Here is a 25495-nt window from a genome sequence, read left to right as displayed (position 1 = left end):
AATTTATTCTTTCAAGTAAAAAAAAATGTTATTTTTTTGTTTAGGTTAAGAGCCAGATTTTTGTTTAAATCTAATTAAGAAAATCATTTCTAATATTTTCCAATCAAATATGTTTAGATGTACCTCGACTTTTACATAAATCATACCTAATATATATACGCCCCAATCAGATCATCTAAAGGCCAATATTTTACGGGACTAAATCATCTAAAACAACTCTCTCTAATGACTAGTCATAACTCAAAAAAACAAAATTGTTGAGAGCTTCTAACAAACACTTCAAAATCATGACATGATAATTACATCATGGTAAAAAAATTAATTCCATCCCCACTTTTACAACGCCATTGTTTCTAAATTCCCCATAAATACTTAATTGTTTATCTTCAAATGATTGCAAATGTCTTCATTTTTAAAGCAAATATTCTATATATATAAATCAAAATCTTATCATCACAAATATATTCAAAATTCAATATTAAAATCAAAATAATTATATATACCTTTATTTTTTTACATAAACTTTAGATCAAAGATGAATAATTCAAACATATAATTTAAATATCTTAAAACAGGTAAACAAGGAGCTCCCCACAAATTCTCTCCCAATAATTTAGAACCTTCTGGTTTCTAACCAAATGATGCTTCACATACAAAAGAACAAAAATAAGTAATGGTTGCTCAGATCATCAATCATTGTTATACAATACATGTTTGTATCAAGATAAAAGCTGCTCTGCCCCTTTCCATATTATCAGTGTGTAATCTGGACAAAAGCACTTCTAATTGAACAAATGAAATGCTAATAAAACAAGTATAAGGTTCATTAAATTTACCTGAGCCTTATTCAATTAGATAAATTCTCTTCTTGAATCCACTTCATAGGAAGAAATATTCTTCCGTAAGAATCCATCTTCCACCAGCTGATTTGACATACTCAGCAATTTTAACAGAATAGAATGATCAGTTGCATCTATCCCAAAAAGATGCTCCAATTGTAAGTTTTCACATCAAGATCTGGAGAGTTTTCAAGCGCTCGTCGCAACTCTTGTGCGCAACAATGGTCTTTGGCTAACAGCAGAGCAAAACCACCTCCGCCGGCACCGACAAGTTTGTAGCCGACACAGTAGGGGTCGGCGAAGGCAAAGAGCTTGTCCACAAACTCATTACTGCAATATGGATCCAATTCTTGATGAAGCCTCCATGCCTCTTGCATTATGTCACCCACCTCATCAATATCACCATTCATTAAAGCTTCCCTTCCCATTTTCGCCAATGCTGCGAGGCGCCTGATGCTTGATATCAGCAGGTTATCTCTGCGAAGATACCGAGTAACCACCTTTTGCAATACTTGGTTGGCGAGCCGTACCTGCATAAAGGTTCTCACAAGGAGCGATAGAGTAAAGCACATGAAAATGTTATATGTTGCCTTTATTGTTATTCTGGAATGATCAGAGGAAGCTGCAATGTTAGGTTTTCTAGGTTTGAGATAACAATTAATAATATGCAGTTACTCATTCTTGAAATTTCAGATCTGGGATAGGCATCTTAACAGAATTACAGTACTTAAACATTACACAACAATTCTGAAGCAAAAGCATCAAAATAATAAGTGGCAAAAAAGTGGCATTTGTACACTTGCAATACCTGCATTCATGCAGAAAATTCCATGTTCAAGATAAAATATGAGGATTAACATCATATGTCTTGATGTCCAGCATTTCTACACTAGATCTTAAGAGTATTTTAGATTCAAAATTTTCTTAAGAAAGATAAACTAGACCTTGAGAAATGAATCACTCCAAAATGAGAGAGAGAAAGAGAGAAGCTAGTTCTCATAGAATCATTTAAGAGAGTTAGTATATAGAGATAGAAAAAGCTAAGAAATGAGCGAAATCTTAGAGAGCAAGAGAAAAAGAATCTCAGATATTTAAAATTGCAATCCTCTATGTGAAAAATCTTAACCCCTATTTGTAAGCAGCGATAGAAGCAAGCACAACAAGAGGAGTTATAAGTTGCTAGGTATTGATGAATAGGGGTCACCATGAGGTCTATTGTTGGTTGTGTTGTAAATCAAGAAGTTGAACCCTCATGCCGTGGATGCTATAGGTGAGTTGTGCTAAGGATTATGATTTCAAGTTGAACTTACGAGTTCTCAACTGCGAGCAAAATACGATAGGTGGGTTCCCTTGATAACTACTCCTAGTTGGTCAACGAGTACAATCAGCAGGTTGATGGGTATTAGGAGAGTATTTTCAGCAAGATTGGGTTTAATTTGGCACTTGGGCTACGGTAGAATATGTGAGTTTTGAGTTTCAAGTGGTTCGAGCCTGTTTAATAAATAACAAATTCTTGGACTCAGTTCAGGTTCATATCATGACTTGATTAACATAACCCAAACAAATAAGAGAATACAATAAACACTAATTATTGCAAAAGGTTTCATTCTTCCCAAAAGGTGATTTTCTACCAGTAAATAAAACCAAATCTGATTACCATCCTGAGCTTACCATGGACTAACTATACTCTCCCAATCTATGTTGCCATCAACATCATTATCATTAGCATTAACCTCATCACAACTATTTGGTTTCAGCTTCCTAAATTTTCATTTTCCCTTTGTCATTGTTAAGTATTGCCTAGGTGTTAATTCTATTTTTTGCAAATCATTTTGAACAACTGCCTAATCCTTCATGTTACCATCAATATAGTCCTAACCTAAGCAACTGAGGTAAATCCAGAAACTACGCTAAACAGAAATAAGGATTGAAGCTTACTTGACCGGTGAAAACTACCAGAAGACGTTGTTCGAGATGCCGCACAAGCTGAGGCGAAAGTACTAGGGGGAAGACTTGCAATCGTAATAGATGTCCTGGAAAACTGTATGTGCATTTTATGCCTGGGTATAGTCCTCCTATTTGATCTTGCCATCCTCCTCCTGTACCCATAATTTGTTCAAGCACCAAAACAATTCTAGCAACATTTTCATTACTTTCATCTTCTCTCATTAGAGAAAGAAGCCCTTTTACAACAGCTGCAGCTAATATGCTGGAAGTCCCTAGCCCACTTCCACGGGGAACATCTGCCCACGTCCTGATCTTAATGCCAGAGCTCACCAAAATTTTATGATGGACAATGCCTGAGACAAGAAGAGCAGATTTAACAAGCCGAAAATGGTCATCTTTGTCAAATGGTGTACAAATTGAGCCTGGATCTTTGATATGTAACTGATTGTTTGCATCATCTATGATAAGTATCCCAGTATGTTCTGTTGTTGCAATCTCAGTCCGGATTGGAAGAGAGCCTTCTAATTTTATTGCCATATTCAGAACACAACCTGAGCGCTCCAAACTCCATGGTGGTGTATCACTCCAACCCCCAACAAAATCAACCCGAACTGGCAGCTCTACAACTACTTTTCTTGATTGGAAAATGATATTTTCATGATTGTTGTTACCATTTAACTTGCAATTCGTCTCACCAGAGTCAAAGATCCGATCTGAGAGTAGGCATTAGATAGGCATCAATAATGCTGATATTTCAGTCAAATGTTTTTTTTACTTCTGCAGGGAAAATAGCAAATGACTAAATTGGCAAAAAAACTTATTATTTGATGTTAGACATCTTGGGTTTAGGATTTAATAATACAAACTTAGAATGAGGTACATAAAGAAACAAAAAAATCTTAAAATAGTCCTCAGACTTTTCATGTATGGCAAATTTAATCTCAGAGTATCATGTTGCCTTAATTTAGTCCCTCAACTATACAAAATTGATCAAAAATAATCCCTCATGTTGTAATTGTGATATAAAATTAATCTCATCTTAGTCCCTTGACTTTAGAAAATTGATACCAATTTAGTCCCAAATAGACCATTTTCGATCAATTTTGTATAGTTAGATGACTAAATTGGAGCAACATTATTATTTGATGCTAGCAATCTTGGGTTTAAGTTTTAATAATGCAAATTTCGGATGAGATACATAAAGAAATAAAAAAAATCCCAAAATAGTCCCCAGACTATTCATTTATGACCAATTAAGTCTGAGGGTGTCACGTTACCTCAATTTAGTCCCTCGACTATACAAAATTGATCCAAAATAGTCCCTCATATTGTAATTGTGATATAAAATTGATTACAATTTAGTATCTCGACTTTAAAAAATTGATCTCAATTTAAACCTAAATGGACTATTTTGGATCAATTTTGTATAGTCAAGGGGGATGAATTAGAACAATGTTATACGCTAAAACTAAAATGATCATATAAGAATAGTCAGGGGACTACAATTCATAATTTTATAATTTTTAATTTAAGCAAATATTTATCACAATTGAAGCAAATACCAAAACATATTTTTTTATTCCAACTGATAAGTTGAAAAGTTGCAATAATCAAAATTCTATAGGAAACTAAGATTGATGTAAAATTGTGCGGCAAATGAAATTCACATCACAGGAAGGAAATCGGCACATAACAAATTTGACAAAATCTTAAACATGCATAAACCCCAATTACTAAACCATATAGAAGGAACAAGGAAAAAAATTACTACTTGGAAGATCTAGGACAAATGCAACATAAGTTATGAAAACCTACAAAGCACTAAAAATTCGAAATCCAACAACTGCACAAGAATTGAGATGAAACAAAATTTTATTCTTTTATTCAATCAATTAATAATATTTACATGCATCAGGGTCAATTTCTAACATAAATAGACAAAGTAAGTGATTTATCATAATACTCCAAAATTTAGCATAATATTGCAAGTTTCAATTCAGCACAATTAAACTCCAACAAGAACAAGAAATTTTAATTTAGTTTCAGCAAAAAAATCATTTTTCAACCTTAAAATGCCAACACCAACAAATATTAGCTAAGTCCTGCTTTTCCGGCCACAGAAATGTTGCGAAAGGACGGAAACCGGAACATAAGTATAATGCTCACATGATAAAACAGCAAATGGAAGGACTAAATAGCAGCCGAACACAACTGAAAAAACGTGAAACTACTATAGAGAAAACTCAGGGATATTCAAACATATCTACAATGCCAGTGAAGGAGGAAAAACCGTAGAAGGGAAAACTGGCGGATGGAAATGCGAGATATAGAAGCAGTTGAACAGAACAACATCAACACGTGAAAGTCCTGTAGAAAAAACCTATCAACAGCTACAATGCAATGCCAAGGAATCAAATATCTGAACAAATCTACAGTGCCCTTGAAGGAGAAAAAACCGTAAAAGGAAATAGATCAATATCGCTCCTCAATATTCCGTTTGACAAGCAAAATTTTCAAAGAATCGCAATATCCAAAATTATGAATTGCAAGTAAGCATTCCTCTTCTTGTATTTTTACCAAGTTTCAAAATACAAGCACGTTTAGAAATTTTAGAACAAAAAAGTAATTTGCTCGCTAACCTTGAATTTCAAATTTTACAGCTGAAGCAGTTTCATTGGCAACAGCAGTCCATATTTTTTGCTCCAATGCGCAAGCCGCTGAATCATCCCTACAAGCCCTAAGAAGATCAACCTGCACCTGATATGCCCTGCTTCGAGGAAGAACCCCAGGATTTTGAGCCTCGACAGTGGGACAAAGTGAAAGAAGTTTTTTGCAAATTTCAGTTCCTGAAGTATCTTTCTGTAAAATTTCATCACACAGTTGAGAAATATCCCGTCCAAGCAGTCCATATGCCATGCAGGCTTTAGCAAATCCAGATGCCAGATCAGCGTGATGATTACGAGCAGCCTCGCAAATTCGAGGAAAATCGATGGAGCAATGAAGTTCCTCCAGGCTCACACGTCGCGAACTCTTCCACATGGAAATCATATCTTTGCGGTCGAAAAATCTTGAGCCCATGAGCCACATGCCTAAACTAAGCATCTTCGATGGTGATAGAACGGGAAAAATCCTGGCAGTCCACAAGCATTTGTCCTTGGTGTCTGGTGAACTCCATAAATCTGTTTCTTGAATGCCTAAATCAAGTAAAACTTTTCTCCATGGCTTGCCACAAAATGTCCCATCATCTTCAGCTGGCCTTTTTGGATTATCTTGGAGTCCACAGTAGATAATGATAGTTCCCATGCATCCTACCAACGGAACCTCCCAAAGGCAATGTCGATTAGGTAATATAAATTCAATTTCATCCTGTGTTTCAATGCAAGCTCCTTCAGTATTCACACCAACAACAATGGATTGTGAACCAATCTGTATTCTACCAGAAAGGGAAGAATCATAAACCAACGAATCCTCGCCGATTGAAACACCAGGTGAAATTTTGCTCGAAAGGATAACTGCAGATGCAGCAATATCACAGACGGTGGTATCTGGAACGTAACATAAGTGCCTACGACCTACTAGGCTTGAATCAGCCCCATTTAAATGATCCAGAACTTCACTTGAAGTACCAAAATGTAAAAATGACAGGCCATCTGCACAACAAAAGAGATGAAGCACCACTATATCAAATTAGTGACGTTAGTAGAAATAAATAGCAAGAACGCATCTTCATGTTCTGCAAAATCTCTCAATTAAAAGTGCAATGTTATCAACCAAAGCGGTGATGTTAAGCATGCTGATTATAAATGTCCATTATTTTTTGCAGCCATTTATAGTCTAAAATGCGCTTGTTATGGTAATAATCTTTTCTTTTTTTTTTTTGCCCATATTTGAAGGATAAAAATTTCAAGGAAAATGAAAGCCATTACAGGATACAAGAGCTTCTGAGAAGGTGAGCAGTACATATTTGGAGACTAAAGATCTAAGGATAGCAGAATGGTTCTGCTAAAAATAACATGTATATCAGTAAAGATAAGAAGTGGGTAAAAGGTCATGGTAATAATATCTAAGATGAAATCATGATACTGACAAGGTTGGGTTTATTCCGATCACTGGCAATGGACTCATGTCTTTCAAACACAAACAGTAAAGTTTAAGCACCACACTTTTGTCTTGGCATTTTTTATATGCACGTTACTGAATGGAACATGGTTGTTATAAACAAAATGCAAGAAGTATTATCCAAAATTTTAATAGGCAAACACTTTACATGGAAAAAACTGGTCTATTAAACGCAATGTGAAAACATGTTGCCAATAACAATGTAAGAACCAATCTGGCAAGTTCAAGTGCACCGGCCAGTTAATAAAACAGGCAACTACAAGCGAAGCAGGGGAGAGAAGCAATCGGTCGCGAGAAGGTCCGGTGGAGCAAAATCGTGCCATTGAGCAAAGGATCTCATGCGAGGGAGAAAAATAGCAACTCCTCGTGGAGAATAACTGCGATTCACTCCCTCCTTTTGAACCGAAGAAGCTTTGAATGAGAGGAAGCTGCATCAAGACGAAGCAAAAGGAGAAGGAAAGAAATAAAGAGAAAAAGAAAGAGTCGTCAAGGCACCTGCGACCAACCTGTTGAGGGAGGAGTGTGTTGTAATTTAGGGCTTGAGTTGGCAGAGGTTAAGAAGAAAAGTAAGATATTTTATTTTATTTTATTTATTTTTAAATTATATATTTAATTAACATATCTTTTAAATATTTAAATAAGCTTAAGATCTTACCTAATGTCTAATTATTATTTATTAAATAATAAAATTATGAATTTCTTAAGAATGAAAATAATTAACATTATTAAGCAAATTTAAACTAAAATTTTATACATATTTTAATGATTATATCAAAACAATTTAATGAAAAATATAAGATATACAAAGGGATAGAGCGCATATATTCAAATGAAATTTTATTCATAAATTAATATAATAAAACAAATCATAATTAGTGAAATACTCTATGATTATTTTAAGAATAAAAATATATTTAAAAAAAATAAAAAAAATTTAAAATCTTAAAATAAAAAATTTAATAGTAGTTGATAAAATGGTTAATAAGAATGTCTTTTATATAGCATATAATCTTTTGACCTTGAAGCAAAGAGTAAGAGTGAAGAAGCGAGATAATTAAGTTCAAGGTGAGTACTCATATTTTTATTTTATAGAAATGATATTGTTTTCTTAAATTCAAGTTCATTGAATCTAATTTAAGTTTATTGAATTAATTGATATTGACTAGTTAATTGTTATTATAAAATTCTAGCATTTCTTCTTTTATAATGGACATATTAAATTATTTGATAGTTAGCATTATTATTCAACATATAATTATAAAAAGTTATTGAATGATAAATGACTGAAATGATTATAAATAAATACATGTATGTGCAAGTTGATTGATGGAACCCAACACCTTATGATATTGATTGGGAATGCAATGTATTCGTGCACATAAATGAAAAAGTTTATGGGAAAGGAAAACAAAATGAAAATGGAAAAGGAATACCTTCAATGATACAAAATTAGACAGTGATTCTTGTGACGGTTGTATTATTTATAAGAAATGAAAAAGATATGAATACATATATGATACATATGACATATATGATTTATATATAACATTGAAAGACTTGATGAAATGATATGATTAAATGTAATTATTTTTTGATTAAAATGTAAAAGAAATCATGCATATTATTCCAATTGTTTTAAGCTACAATAGTTTAGAAGCATATTTTATTCACTGAGTTGTAGCTTACTTTTAGTTGCTTTAATATTTTTAGGTATAATTTAATATAATCAAAATGAGCAAAAAATATGAAAATGTGTACCGTAGATATGACACACTGAATGAAAGAAATCTAATTTATTTTACATCAATTTATTTCTTTTTTTTAAGTATTAGTGACTCTTTCAGTGTTTTTTAGATAGATTGAACAAATAAAAATTTCATCTACCATCCGATCGTCTATTCTCGCCTTGTTAATTCGAACCTTCGGGCAAACGATCGGATGAATTAATGAAAGATCTGAAGCTCAAATTAACAAGGAAGGAACAGATGGTCGGACAGTATAAAAAAAATTATTTGCTCAATCTATCTCTAATACACTGAAAAATCCACTAAAACTAAGAAAATATAAACTAATGTAAAATGAATTAGATATTTTTCATTCGGTGCGTCACATCTATGATATATCAAAAAATATAAGACCAACTAAAAATAAGCTATAGCTCAGTAAATAAAACATGCTTCTAAACTATAATAACTCAAAGCAATTGGAACAATATGCATGATCCTTTTTTACTTCATATGTAAAATAATTACATTTAATCATATTATTTCATCAAGACTTTCAATATTATGCATAAATCATATATGAAATATATATAATATTTGCATTCATATCTTTTCTCATTTCTTATAAATAAAACAACCGTCATATGAGTCATCATCTAATTTAGTACTATTGAATGTACTCTTTTTTCATTTTCATTTTCTTTTTCTTTTCCATAAATTTTATCATTTACATGCACGAGTATATTGCGTCCCCAGCCAATACCATAAAAGGGGCTCAATCAATCAACAATCACATACAAATATTTCTATATAATCATTTTATTCATTTATCATTCAATATTTTTCTATAGTGTATGTGTTAAATAATCATGTTAACTATCAAATAATTCAATATGACCATTTAAAAAGAAGAAATGCTATAATTTTATAATAACCATTAACTATCCAATATCAATTAATTCAAAAAATTTAAATTAGATTCAATGAACTTTAATTTAAGAAAACAATATCATTTCTATAAAATAAAAGTATGAGTATTCACCTTGAACTTATTTTACTTCTTCACTCTTACTCTTTGCTTTAAGGTTAAAATATTATCTCCTATATAAAAGACTTTTTTATTAACAGTTTTATCAATTACTATTAAATTCTTTAACTTAACATTTCAAAATTTATTCTCTTTTTAAATATATTTTTATTCTTAAAACAATCATAGAGTATTTCTCTAATTAAGATTTCATTTATTATTATACTTTAAAAAATATGTTATGCTCTCTCTCCCTCTTTCTCTAATTACCTAATTAATTTACTAATTAAAATTGAATATTTTCTCTATTTAAATAATAATTTCTTAATTAGCGTTTTCAATTAAAAAATCTATATCTTATTTAATTCTCATAAATTATTATTATGTTATACTACATAATTTTACTCTTTTTTCTCTCTCTACTTATTTATTAAATATATTCAATCAGTTCTCTTATTATTATTTCTATGCATAACATAAATTTCATTTTTTTCTCAATTAATTTAATATTCATTTTTCTATAATTATTTAAATTAATAGTAACTTAATTTATGAATAAAATTTTATTTGAATATATATTCTCTATCCCTTTGTATATCTTATATTTATCATTAAATTGTTTTAAAATATAATTATTAAAATATGTATAAAATTTTAGATTAAATTTCCTTAATAATGTTAGTTATTTTCATTCTTAAGAAATTCATAATTTCATAATTTAATAAAGTATTATGTAAGATCTTAAGCTTATTTAAATATTTAATAAATATATTGATTAAACATATAATTTAAAAATAAATACAATAAAATAAAATAAATAGCTTACTTTTCTTTCTAACCTCTACCAACTCAAGTCTAAACCACAGCACACTGCTCCTCCCTCAACAGGTCAGATCGCAGGTACCTCAACTCCTCTTTCTTTTCTCTCTATTTCTTCCCTTCCCCTTCTTCTTCCTCTTGATACAGTTTCCTCTCATTCAAAGCCTCTTCGGTTCAAAAGGATGGAGCGAATCGCAGTTATTCTCCATGAGAAGTCGCTTTTTTTCTTCCTTGCACGCAATCCTTGCTCAATGGCGTGATTCGACTCCGCTAGCCCTTCCTGTGCTCGATCGCTTCGCTCGCCTACTTTGCCCTTCATTGTCTGTTTTATTAACTCGCCATTTCACTTGAACCAACCAAACTGATTCTTACAAAAAAATAGTTGGTCTATAATTCAAGTAGAAGCAAATGACTGATTACAATGCAAGTCTCAATTCTTAAGTTTCTTCTGTGATCTAAAATACTTCCAATCTTTAGGGTCTACAGCCTCCTTACCTAGGCTTCTCCCCACTTGTGATATGATTTATATAGGTCATGTCTATCAACTTAGGGCTAGATCCCTCTTACACCTTCAGATATATGAGGCACTCTTAGATGATAAAACTCATGATTATTGACAAAGATCCTCCATGCTAGAAAATTTTGATCATTTTTTTCTAACCGGTAGGCTAAAAGCTACAACAACATAGAATGATAAACAACCATAAGATCTCTTCCATCTATCCCATGTATTCCACTTTTCTTAAGGTTAGTCAACCTATCTCTCAAGTTAGTTGTCATCTACATGATTAGTCTCCTTTCTTAGGATATAAATCTTCTACTATGGATAAATCTTCCCTTCTATAGATTAAACTCTTTTCTTAAGACATCCTTATGGGTTGTAGAGCTTCTATTCTCTAAAAACTTCCTTAAGCAGTAGTTCTGGATTTTTCTAATGATCCAAACTTTGTCTAATGTTCAAAAATATAAGTCTCCTCATCTTTGAAGCCATCTTACTTGGCTTTCTTTTTCTTGAGTTTCAATATGCCAAGATAATATTTTTAAAATTAAAGAGAAATTTTCTTGTATGAATGACCACGTCATACTTGAGACTTCAGTTATTTTAATCACAATCCTAGGATTGTGTATCCATCATTCTAAAGAGCCCCATTGTGCACTTCACCGCACCATAAATCCATATCCACTACATCATGAAACTTAGCATTCCTTAGAATTCTACATCTCCTACATCAAGGATTGTCTGTCTAACTACACCTCAATATTCATTGATTTTGACTCATCCATCTTTATTTTGTGTCATTTTATTCTTCTTTAAAAGAGAGTAATCATCTTTAAATAAACACAGGTAGACCGCAAGTATGATTCCCTAATTGAGAGTTTTCTTGTGTACTACTCAAGATGTAACTAACCATAGGAATAGCGTTCTTTTGGAAACTTCAACCCCTAGAAACTCTAATTCAAAAAAAGAAAAATATATGGAGATTTAAATGTCTAACTTGCCTACCACTGATATCACAAGTTCGTAGAATGGATTGATCGATCCCAGAATGGTCCACTATAGCAAGTCATTGATATTATCCCAATTGAGAAATCCACCCTATTTCAAATCTACTTTGCATATTTAAACAAAAAAAACCACAAATTAAAATAGGGATTGGCTAAGAAAAAACTTGAATGTAAAAAGTTATAGTGAGATATGTGATTGTTGACCTCCATGTAAAGACCAAAAGATGAGAGCAGAAATCCTGCATATCTCTATCGCCTGGATCCCGCAAATCCTGCGGAAGTCCCGCTCGATTCGGGAGGGGTAATTAATTATAGGGGCTTGCGCCTATAGGAAACCAGAACTCAGATCATAAAGTCCTCGTAAATGAGGGCGAAATCTCTGGGTAGTGTCTTATCTACAAACCCATCTGCCTTCCAAAATTTACCCCAGAACTTATATCTGTTAAAACTCCCCTCGCTCATAATAGAAAGAAAAGCGCGGCGGGGAGGCCGGGGCCAAATTTTTGGAGCCCACAGTGGTTAAAGAATTTTGGTTTGAATAAAATTTCTTTTTCTTGCTTTAAATCTTATTAATGCACGTTGGCAGTGCAATTCCTTCAAGCGCAATAAAATTGCAACTACCTATTGTTGTACCAACATGTTGCCTGTTTTTACTTTGATATTTTTGTTCATATCTATATTTCATTAACATAATTTGATAGACTTGTTTTGTGCTCATGATTTTGATTAAGAATTGACATGTCCAAAATCCAATTTGTGAAAATTAAATTCATTTGCTAATTGATTTTACATGCTTCCAATTTCTTGCTGAATTTCTCAGATAATTTTGATCATTTCATTATCGATTGAGATCAAACTCTAGTATTGCATTTGCATGTTTACATTTAAAAAATACAAGTAGTTGAATTATTTGGCAGCTTCTGAATTGTGAATGTTTGATTTTCTTTGCATGTAATTATAATATGCATCATATCATTTGAATTAGGGAATCCTAACTGGCATCAAAAAGAGAATCCAATTTTATCCATGGAGATGGGACTTACAAGCACAATAGCTGAACATCTTCAGTCCGCCTAATGCATTTACCAGTTCTTTACCTAAAGGCCTCTGTTTCAACCATTCATGTTTTGCAGGTACCCAAGCTGCAACCAGATCTTCATACAAACTCATCTGCACCACCAATTTTATGAGAACACAATAACAGCTAACTTTAAACAATGATAATATCAAACTGAAATATAAGCCAAGCCAAAAAGCGCAAGAAAGAATTTATGAGATATGAATGATGAACGAAGATAGCTTTACCTCATTTCTACTCCCCAACAGTTTCTGGATCACAATGTGGCATGAAGAATATGCAAGCATAGCAAGTTCAACCCACGCTTTACCCCTTATTGCTATTATTCCTGTATCAAGCAACGTCCTTCCGTCATGTAGAATAGCCTCACTTTCTATTAGTTCTTCCATTGACGGCTTTTGCAGAAGATTATCAACCAAACAAAGGGAATAGCTCTCATTCATAACTCCATTTCTGGATGCAACAACAACCCCATGATTGGATGCTATATCCACGGTGATAGGAACTGTGATGATGCAAGAAGCATCATCAGGGAGAATTATGGTCGATGCATCAAAAATAGGTAGTACATCTCCCGTCATGATGAAGATCCCACCTACAGGAAAATTATCAACAAGGGAAATAAACTTACATATGAGTGTGAGTTTTTTTTTTCCAAATAAGTGTGAGCTGATTAAGAAAATCAATACCATCAAGTGTCAGAAAGAAAAAATGGCTATCCGGAAAAGATAAGCAAAAAAGGTCACTCTTGGTTTGACAAAACTTGTCAATTAGGATCAGTTGCAATGAAAAGTCAATTTACAAACAGTTCATTTGCACTCTAAAACATGTATAGGCAACATGGCGAAATATTTTGCCAAAAATTCAAAGTTGTGCCATTCATCTAAGGCAAGTAACATTTTGATAAACTGCCGAATAAGCGTTTTATTAATAATCACTGCACAATAAAACAAAATGATTCCATCCAAACATACTTGGAAAAATTCTATGACCTATGAAGCATGGATATAAACAATTGAAATTTTCATGGTGACCTGTCATACCAAGGAAATGTGATTGCTTGATATATGCATATATAGATTTACAAATTAATAATGTTTGCTAACTAAAATAAGTAGTAGAGCATTTACCAAAATATTACAAATTAATATATTTTATTATAGGGGCTTTTACGTACCTAACACTTAAAACCTCTCTATTTACTTATCTAGCATCTAAACTTTAGTATTTACTCTTCTACTACCTAAAAACCCTTACCCTCGTCAAATATAGCACTCCATTGTCTCTGTCAAAACCAAATCCCAAAATCTATATTTCACGCGAGAATCGTCACTCTTCGTTGTGACTCGAGTAGCTCTCTCACATTTGAATCCCCTCGTCTTCGCCAGCCCATGTGAATGCATTCCAACAGAGCAGTTCTCTTTAGCGAAACGTCAAATAGAAGCTCCAGCCCAGTCGACATTTCGTGCAAACGTCAGAATAGAAGCTCCAGCCGAGTCAACATTTTGTGCCAACATCCGAATAAAAGTTCCCTTTCGTGAAACCCACGCTGCTCGTCTTCTCCAGCACGTGCAAACACATCACCACTCCCTCCTCCCATATGCTCGTTCCTTCTCTTTAAGTTTTTTCTTTATTCACTATTCCAATATGTATTATTCCCATCGGCTCAAGTTGTCAATATTGTCGCCCATATTGAAGAACTTTAACAGAACAAGAGAATAGGAAAAATTATTGAAAAAATAGGGGATAGGAAAAACTCATTGATGTGATATGGACTTTTACATGCTTGTTTTTGCTGATTTGATGAAATTTATTTCATTTATAACTATACTGGCAGATATGTATTGCAATAATTTGTGCTCTATTGTCTTTAAGTATGGAGGATATTGAACTGCGGTGAAGAGCCAAAGCAGGATGAAATATGTCGATAGAAGTCAGAAAACTTTGAAGTTTAAGAGATTTAATATTAATTCGTTACTATTGAAAGAACAAACCAAAGCACTTTGCCGGTGGCTTAGGGGTCATGTCTACGACCTACACCATCATATTTATGAAACATCGCCAAAAAATTACATGTTGATTAGGAGTGATACAGATGTAATTGACATGCTTAAATGTTCTTGTAATGACAATATAGTGGAGGTTGTTGTTATAGTAAAAAATTCTGAAGAATATATGTGTAATGCATATGATATTCAGTATGGAGATATGCATGATTTAAGTGCGAACAACAGTGTGAACAATGACATAATAGTAAATGGGTTTCCTGGTGATTTCTTTGAGGCTTAAGTTGAAGAAATACATTCTTTTTGTGTTAGTTCACGTTTTGAGGATTCATCAATTTTAAAACAAGTTATTCGATCCAATACAATTTTACAAAACTTTGATATCAAGATTAAAGCTAGTGACAAATCAAGAATATTGCTACTTGCACATATTGTGGATGTTCATGGAGAATATCAGATTCGTTATGTTCAGATGATCATTTATTTGAAATTAGAAAATTTACATTCGACACATTCATGCCCGAGGGTAAACAAAGCTGGAAATAAGCAAGCTAATGCAAAGTGGATTGCTCATGAAATCAAGGATATTATAAAAAGGAATCAAGATATTACACCAAAGGGCATAAATAATAACTTAAAGACGGCATTTGGTTAGTTTTTATCATATATGAAAATATGGCGTTCAAAAGAATTAGCAAGAGAACAAATGTTTGATTTAATAGATGATAACTACAAGCGAGTGCTCAAACTAAAGTCAGAGTTAATCAATAGGAATCCTGACTCACATATAAAATACCTATGTGACAACAAAAATCAGTCATTTAAGAGGTTCTTCATTAGTTTTAAGGTTTGCATTAATGGATTCTTTGTCGGATGTCGATATTTAATAGACTTTGATGCTTGTCATCAAAAATCAAGTATTTAGGTGTACTACTTTCTGCGAATTATTTGGATGGAAATAATGATTTCTTTACTATTACATTCGTCGTTATGGAATCTGAATCAAAGAGAAGTTGGGAGTGATTTTTGATGAATTTGTCCCAAGATTTTAGTATTGATGTAGAAAAATTTAGCCTTCATATCAGATATGGAGAAAGAGCTAGTTGAAGCTATTAAGATTATTTTTCCTAATGTTGAGCACAAAGTCTATAATAAACACCTTTGAAAAAACATTAAAAAACTTTTTCGTTGTGATAATAGCCAAAGATTGTAGAAGTTGGTGCGGACTACCGCAAATTGTTGCAATCAACATGACTTTAATGCTAAGGTTGAAGAAATATATCGCATCAGTTCATTCCTACATAAGTTATTTGACAGGTAAGTGGTCGAAAGCAACTTTCTCAGAACATATTAAGAACCACTACAACACAAATAATATGACATAATCCTTCAATTCATGGGTAAAGGAGGCAAGGAATAAGTCTGTCGTGGATCTCATCAAAATGATAAGGGGAATGCTAATGGAACAATATTCTCAGTGGAAGTAACACTCTACTTCTTGGAAGGGACTTCTTATTCCATTTGTTGAGGAGTATATTAGAGATGTTACAACAAGAAAAGAATATTTCATTATACACCAGTCTACTTAAACCAAAGATGAGCGCAAATTGTTGCAATCAACATGACTTTAATGCTAAGGTTGAAGAAATATATCGCATAAGTTCATTCCTACATAAGTTATTTGACAGGTAAGTGGTCGAAAGCAACTTTCTCAGAACATATTAAGAACCACTACAACACAAATAATATGACATAATCCTTCAATTCATGGGTAAAGGAGGCAAGGAATAAGTCTGTCGTGGATCTCATCAAAATGATAAGGGGAATGCTGATGGAACAATATTCTTAGTGGAAGTAACACTACTTCTTGGAAGGGACTTCTTATTCCATTTGTTGAGAAGTATATTAGAGATGTTACAACAAGAAAAGAATATTTCATTATACATCAGTCTACTTAAATCAAAGATGAGGTTGAAGTGAGTTTTGAGCATCATGAGGTGGACATAGAGAATCAATTGTGTGGCTGTGGGTTTTCGAAGTTATCTGGACTATCATGTGTACATAGTGCATCATTTGTTGGAACTAAACATCAAAAATTTATGGCACACATATGTGGATGAATACTATAACATTTATAAGTTTGATATCTTCTTCAATTTAGTCTTATGTCAATAATACTTGTGTTTACAACTATGTTTTTTTGCGCAGGTACAGAATGGCGTATGATAGAGCTATTTCAATAATTTCAAGGAAGGAACAGTGGTCCGTACTCCGTGATGGCAAGTTCGTTTTTCCACCAGTTACACTCAAGCCACGTGACAGATCAAAGAAAAGACGAATTAAAAACTTCTTAAAATGTGCAAAGAAATAAAAAATAGTCATAAATATGGTCGTTGCAACTCTTGGGGACATCATAGAAGCACTTGCAAGGAACTTATAAGCATTTAAGTAGCAAATATTCGGTAGGTTCCTTGCAAGTGTTTTTATGATGACCCTAAGAGTTGCAACAACCACATTTATGGCTATTTCTTATTTCTTTGTGCCTTCTAAGAAGTTTTTAATTTATTTTTTCTTTAGTTTGTCATGTGGCCTGAGTGTAACTGGTGAAAAAACGAACTTGCCATCACGGAATACAGACCATTGTTCCTTCCCCAAAAGTGTTGAAATAGCTCCATCATACGGCATTTTGTACCTATGCAAAAAAATATAGTTATAAACACAAGTATCATTAACAGAAAACTAAATTAAAGAAAATAACAAACATGTAATTATAATAGTTTTCATTAACATATGTGTGCCATAAATTGTGATGTTAGTTTCAACAAATGTTGCGCCATGCACACATGGTAGTCCAGATAACTGTCAAAACTCACAGCTACACAATTAGTTCTCTATGTTCATCTCATGATGCTCAAAAGTCCCTTCAACCTCTGTTTTGGTTGAAGTAGACTGACATATAATAAAATTTTCTTTTCTTGTTATACCATCTATAATATACTCCTTAACAAATAGAATAAGAGGCCTCTTCCAAGAAGTTGAGTGTAACTTCCGTTGAGAATATTATTCCATCAGCATTCCCCTTATCATGTCGATGAGATCCAGGACGGGCTTATTCCTTGCCTACTCTACCAAGGAATTAAAGGATTATGCCATGTTATTTGTATTGTAGTGGTTCTTAATATGCTCTGAAAAAGTTGCTTTCGACCACTTACATGTCAAAGAACTTATGTAGGAATGAACTCTGGACTGATACAATATATTTCTTAAACCTTAACATTAAACTCATGTTGGTTGTAACAATTTGCAGTAGTCCACACTAACTTCTGCAATTTTTCGAAGCATTACAAAAAAAATTTTCTTAATATTCTTCCAAATGTATCTCATGCAAACTCTGTGCTCAGCATTAGGAAAGACAACCTTAATAGCTTCACCTAGTATCTGATATTAAGGCTAAATAATCTACATCAATACTAAAAGCTTTGGACAAATTCATCAAAAATCACTCTCAACTTCTCTTTGATGTAGATTCCGCAACGACGAATGTAATAATAAAGAGACAATTGTTCACATCCAAACAATTCGCGGAAAGTAGTACACCTAAATACTTGGATTTTATATGACAAACATCAATGCCGATTAAATATCAACATCCGGCAAAAAATCTATTAATGTAAACCTTGAAACTGACTAAGAACATATTAAATAACTAATTTTTGTTGTCACATGGATAATTTATATGTGAGTCAGGATTTCTATTGATTAACTCTGACTTCAATGTGGGCGCCCACTTGTAGTTATCATCTATTAAACCAAATATTTATCTTACTAATTTTTTTGAACGTCATATTTTCATATATGGTAAATACAAATCAAAAGTGATCTCTAAGTTATTACCTATGTCCTTTGGTGTAATATTTGGATTCCATTTTACAATATCCTTAATTTCATGAGCAATCTACCTTGCAGTAACTTGTTTATTTCCAGTTCTATTTACCCTATGGCATAAATGTGTCGAATGTAATTTTTTAACTTCGAATGAATGACCGTCTGAATATAACGAAACATATATTCTCCATGGACATTCACGACATACGCATGTAGCAATACTCTGATTTGCCCCTAGCTTTAATGTTGAGAGTAAAGTTTTGTAAAATTGTATTGGATCGAATAGCTTGTTTAAAAATTGATGAATTCTTAAAACGTAAACCAACACAAAAAGAATGTAATTTTTTAACCTAAGCTGAAATAATCAGACAACTCATCTATTATTATATCATTGTTCACCATGTTGTTCGCACTTAAATCATGTATATCACCATAATGAATGTCATCTGCATTACTCATATCTTCTTCAGAATTTTTCACTATAACAACAACCTCCAATCAATTGTAATCATAGGAACATGTAAGCATGTCCATTACATCTGTATCACTCATAATCGGCATGTAAATTTTAGGCAATGTTCCATAAATATGATAGTGTAGGTCGTAGGCATAACCCCTAAGCCACTGGCAAAGTGCTTCGATTTGTTCTTTCAATAATAACAAAATAATATCACATCTCTCAAACTTCAAAGTTTTATGACTTCCACCGACATATTTCATCCTGTTTTGGCCTTTCATCCCAGTCCAATATCCTCCATACTTAAAGACAATAGAGCCCAAATTATTGCAATCCATATCTACGAGTACAGTTATAAATGAAATAAATTTCATCCAATTAACATAAACAAGCATGTAAACAGTTAATATCACGTCAATGAGTTTTTCCTATTCTCTATTTACTAAATAATTTTTCATATTCTCTATTATTTTATTCTCTTGTTCTGTTAAAGTTCTTCAATCTGTGTGACAACAACAATAATATGAGCAGATGGGAAAAAAAGATAATGGAATAGTAAATAAATAAAATACCTAAAAAGAAGGAATAAGCCGATGGGAGGGAGTGGTGATGTGTTCGCATGGACTGGAGAAGACGAGAGGCATGGGTTTCGTGAAAGGGAGCTTCTATTCGGACGTTCGCACAAAATGTCGATCGGGTTGGAGCTTCTATTCGGACGTTTCGCAAAAGAGAACTGCACTGTTGGAATGTGTTCGCACGTGCTGGAGAAGACGAGGGGATTCAAACGCGATAGAGTTGCTCAAGTGACAACGAAGAGAGGAGATTCCCGCGCTAAATACAAATTTCGGGTTTTGGTTTTGACGGAGGCAACGGAGTGCTATTTTTTATGATTGCAAGAGTTTTTAGGTGGTAGAATAGTAAATACTAAAATTTGAGTGTTAGAAAAGTAAATAGAGAGGTTTTAAGTGTTAGGTATGTAAAAACCCCTTTAATAAAATGTTAATATGCTTCTAATGCTTCAGTCATATTTTTCATAATTTAAAATGATGCACAATCATTTAATCATAATTGGTAGGATATAAATGTGCATTTGCAATATAAAGAACTTTATACTTAATAGCTTATAAACAAGTTCAACTTATAAATTTTACATATTAAAGGCTAAAGTAAATTTGTTCATTGAATTAGAAATTAAATAACTTACCGAAAAGGAGATGGACCACATGACCAACTCTCTTTACAATCACCTTAAAACCTAATTCATTTGTAATAAATATATGTAAATTTCTCCATTCATAATTTTAACTCAAATCTAACCAAGAAATTTTTCAAACAGACTTTTACCTCAAAATTACTTCTAAAATAAGCCTCAATGCTCACTACTTCGATTTAAAATCAATTCATAGGAGAAACTAATGAAAAATCAGATTTTTACTCAAAACTCTAACTTCTGCTTTTTTTTCCTTCTCCTCCATCCCAAAGCTCAGGCTTGTCTATTTCGCTAACCTGAGGATTAAGGTTGGAGGAATGGTAATGAGCATGATAGTGCTTAGGTTACTGTATATTTATATAATTAAATATCTTTATACATAAAATGTTTTAAAAGCAATCACCACCCTGCGTTTTCTCATCATTTGTTGCATGTGACCTTGGTTGGAAAACCGGAATTCCTTTTCTTGCTACAGTACAATAAGTAAATGAGCAGTGAAATTATTTTTATAAAAGTAATATTGAAGTCCACTTAATTAATTAATAATTTATTCCATATAAGCTATATGTATATATATATAAAGTGCAAAAAATGGGGTATAAAATTTAGGACTTTTTAACACTTAACCTTTTCAAAATTTTGAGTATTACAATGCTTCCCTCATTATTAGAATTTGGTCCTTCAAAGTCTCTTCCTTTATAATTAGTCAATTTGAGGGAATTCCAATCTCGTATCCTCCTATTTTTCTCAGGTTTCTTCTTTTTATATCATGCATTATGTATAAATGAAACAAAAAATAATCTAAATAGAGGCATTTCTAAGATACATTAAAAGGCAATGCATTGCTAAATCTGACAAGTATTATGTGGAAAGTTTTGGGAATCCAATTAAAATATTACATTTCTTTTTTAAAAAATATAACATTCAGCCAATCTAATTTGTTCATTTCCTTGCTAATTACAGAAAAAAATGATAGGGAATGTACTATGTTAGGCGGCCTGCAGTTGTGATACCTTGAAGATGTGGGCAGCAACTGAGCGATGGTAGGTAGTGATGTTAACAAGCCTCCCTCAACGTGCAACAAAGGTGTCCTAGTTATGGTTGTCATTGTTTTCTAACTTTTTGTTGCTTATCGATGGTTGGTCCGTTGGTGGCAGCATCAAGATTTTTCCTTTTGAGGCTAATTTTCCTTCGATACCTAATTGTCTCAGAGAGAGCATCAAAAAAGAGAAAGATGAAAACTAGCCCATGGCCCAAATGGCACCATGAGGCGCCTGTAGAGGGAGTCAGTGGTGGCAACAATGAAGAGAAAAGTTGGGCGATCATTCGACCAAAGATACTTCCTGTCTTAGAGGAATAATGAAGCGAAGAACAAGGGGATAGGCCTTCGACGAATGATTACAGAATACAACATTGATGGGCCTCACGAGTAGAAGACGATGGATTGGTATTGAAGGTGTATTACGTTGTTCCTATGGATAAGGAACGGAAGAAAGGTTGAGAAAAATGCTAAATGCTAAACTAAGAATGGTAACAAAGGCTAGTATGTTTGTGATTTGACTTCGTAACATGCATCCACAGTGTAATGAGAGAGAAGAAACCACTATGAAATTGTAAATGTATAAGTTACAAGGGAAGTCCACCTTGGCCTTGCAATTGGCACCGACAAGGAAAGGATGAAGAAAAAGGGAGAGAGGCTCCTTTTATAAGAGCAAATTAGTTCAATTCCCAATGAGCAAAAAAAATCCTTAATGAAGGAAGAAGAGGGGTGTATATAGGAGGCCTCAAGCATTGAGGAGATGTTGACATGGTGGCTAATGATTGGCATAATTAGGCAGCATGAAGGAATTGGATTGTCACTCTTTTGAATGTAAGAAGCATTTAGTGTTTGTCTTCCTAAGGCGAAGATATGGCAGAGAGACATGAGACACATTTAAAATTAGGAGGATATTAAATATCAAGTGGTGGCTAACGGATGATCATATACAAATCGAATTTTGGGAACCTAAGAGTGATGCGGGTAGCATGGGCGGCATGTGTTGGAGGTTTGATATATCAAGATGTCTTGGGCTGACTGGCATGAGTTGGACTTACTTCTTAAGGAAGATGCAAAACAACTATGGAGGCCAAGTTCTCTAGAGGAGGCTGACTTGAAGGAATCATAGAGGGGACCAAGAAGACCAAGGAGGCCAACTTAGGGAATACATCTAGAAGGTTGAGTTGGGCAATTCAACCGCAGGCCAAGTTCTCAGTAATAGGAAATCAAGTTCTCGAGGAGGCTAACTTAGTGAAGTCATTGAGGATGAGCTTGAGCAGATAGCTCGTAATTCAAAAAGCATCTAAAAAGGAGGCCAAATTCTCAAGGAGGCAGACTTCCTACAAGGGCTAACTTGGAGATGTCGACAAAGTCTCAGACACCGATTTGGAGTCGTTGATCGGCCCAGTTGCTAAACAGGATGAATTTGTTGAGCAAACAAATTTGAAGAAGTTGGCAACTATTTAAATTCACCAAGCTCTAAGGGAGAGTCTTGGAGAGGGCTAAGTTCTCGAGATTTATTGACGGAAGTCCCTGAGTTCTCAAAATAAAGTACCAAGTAGGTGAGTTTTGGGATAAGGTGCCAAAAACGGGTTAGATTGCAAAAGAAGCTGACATGTGAAAGTCGACAGGGGGAATAGAGGGCTAAGTCTCCGAAGGAGGGATAAAATGCTCATGTGGAATGAGGTCAAGTAAGCCAGCATGCCCAAATGGATGGCTAAACATTCCAAGTAGTGTTGATTATAGTCAAATTGAGAATATAACTGAGAGTAACTTATTTGGAGCCAGCTTTGGAACGAGCTGCGAAATTCAATTGGGCTCAAGCTTCCTTTGGGGGCTCTAATCTTGCCACTTTCTACATTGTGTATGCTCTAGATCGGGTTGAAAAACCAGATGATTATAACTCATCACCTCCTTTGTATTGTTAAGTTTTGTGCACGCATTCCATCCTGATTTTGATTATTCAGTTAAAGCAATCAAACCAGTTGACAATCAAGAGAGTAGACAGAAAAAGAAATTAGCAAATTCACCATATGAAAAACTTTTTATCACCAGAAAAGTGACCTTTACATAACAGCAAAAACCACCTGGAAAGCTACAATGGGTTAGCTCAATGATACAAAATAAGTCAATCAACAAACAGACAAAATGCTAACCTAGAAAAAACCTTCCAAATCATACATTGACAGTTCTTAGCAAAAAGAAGGATTCAGCATCAATACAAAACCTCACTCTACCCAAATCTGTTGAATGAAAACTTTGAACAGTTTATCCGAATCTATTTAATGAAAACACTTTTCAAAATACAAATGTTTTGTCATTGGAACAATGGTCTACAATCTAAGCTCTAAGCATAAGCAAGTATGATTTCAATGCCAAAAAACAAACAAAAAAATGATGATGCTTCAAGAAAAAAAAAATAGTATGCAATATAATTTTAGATTTGTTAGCAACATCATCGTAAAGAAGGATAATGTGTAGAATGACCTTCATTTTTAAAAGCTTGCCTTGCATTAGAAGAAATTGCAAGTATGTGATCAAAAAGTAGTGGAACAGGGCCATCAGGATTATCTGCTGCCAAATATGGAAGTGGGAGGAAAACTTTGCCCATTGGGTTTGCCCATGGAACCCTCTTAGAGTCACCCCCAGCATGAAGCATTAGAATACTCCATTTTGCAAAAAGTTCTATAATCGCCTGGGCTTCATTATCATTGGTCAACTCATTTGTTGAAGCTGTTGCATTCTCATCCTTGTTATTTGATAACTACACAAAATGCATATAAACTGAAATCCATAACATACACACAGGTGGTCAAGAAAAGGTGACAATTTTGAAACAAATAATACTAATTTATACAATTCAAACATTGGTAAACAAATAAAAAACCTTTTATCAGGTGTTCACGCTACATTAACAACAAGATAAATTAACAATTAACCAATGATAACTAAGACTCTAGAATTTGTAGGATGAAAAGCTTATGAAGCTGTTTTAAAGGAACAAGAACAAGTAAAATAAAGAACTAAGGTCTCAACCACAGCATAAATCACATATACATACATAAGCCTCACCAAAATTTTATTGGATTGTTAATTTCCATTCTTGTTTGAAAAGAATAATGATAAGTGAAATTAAGGATTAAATTCTCTACATAGTATAAATCAAATCTGCGGAGTTGCCCACTCTCATTCTGAATTTGAAAGCATTATATTTTTGTGCCTGTTTCAAAGGAACAAGAACGAGTAAAATAACCCACAGCCAACCTCACACATTCTCCTCGCTCATTCAAAATTTGTTGGTGTGATCTTCAAAACTAATACTGCAGCTTTCTCTTTCCATAACCAAATTATCAAAATCAAAATAAGATGACACAATTTCTCAAAGAAAGAATTAATGTCGACATTACCTGGGGAGAAATGAGACCAACACGGATCAGATGGCGAGCGAGGGCAGAAATGGCGTGGAGAGTGGCGGCCCCAGAACCGATGCGGGCGCCGTCGGGATCGGGGACGGCCAGCGTGACGGTGGATTCGGCGATGCGGCCGATGCTCTTGGCTCGCTCGAGCTGCCATTCATAGAGGGCGGCCTGCTCGGGACTCGCGGCCGTAAGCACGATAGCGTCCCACGTTGGAACCCTCTTGGGGTGCCTGACGGAGAGACGAAGATGGTACCACGACTTCCGAAGTAAGCCGGCAAAATCCTCGCCGTTACACTTCCTCCTCGCCGACGACCAGTCCATGCTCTTGTCTCTCTCGTCGCTACCTCGCTCGCCCGTTCGTTGGGCAGTGACTGCCACGCCACCGACGCTTAATGCTTACAGGCTGACAAAATATGGCTTTGG

The 25495-nt window shown here is 33.8% G+C and overlaps 1 protein-coding gene across 2 annotated transcripts; it reads right to left on the bottom strand.

The window, feature by feature from the left end:
• Positions 1 to 612: 612 nt before the first annotated feature.
• Positions 613 to 25495, bottom strand: LOC110094703 (bifunctional fucokinase/fucose pyrophosphorylase). Of its 2 annotated transcripts, XR_002302902.2 has the most exons (8): positions 25061 to 25495; positions 24141 to 24417; positions 13287 to 13654; positions 13025 to 13151; positions 5426 to 6436; positions 2778 to 3499; positions 837 to 1369; positions 613 to 766 (listed from the first exon to the last, which is right to left on the bottom strand). XR_002302902.2 is itself a non-coding variant. In XM_020820001.2 (7 exons), exons 1-7 carry the CDS (start codon positions 25391 to 25393, stop codon positions 974 to 976), a joined length of 3234 nt encoding a protein of 1077 aa, XP_020675660.1. In that variant the 5' UTR covers positions 25394 to 25495; the 3' UTR covers positions 613 to 973. The 2 variants fall into 2 exon arrangements, 1 of the variants encoding a protein (XP_020675660.1); XM_020820001.2 differs by having other exon boundaries at positions 613 to 1369.

Source organism: Dendrobium catenatum, unplaced genomic scaffold, assembly GCF_001605985.2.
Source record: "Dendrobium catenatum unplaced genomic scaffold, ASM160598v2 fragScaff_scaffold_243, whole genome shotgun sequence".
Lineage (NCBI taxonomy): Eukaryota > Viridiplantae > Streptophyta > Magnoliopsida > Asparagales > Orchidaceae > Dendrobium > Dendrobium catenatum.
Note: the sequence above shows the minus strand (reverse complement) of the source record. Positions and strands in the feature narration are given on the sequence as shown.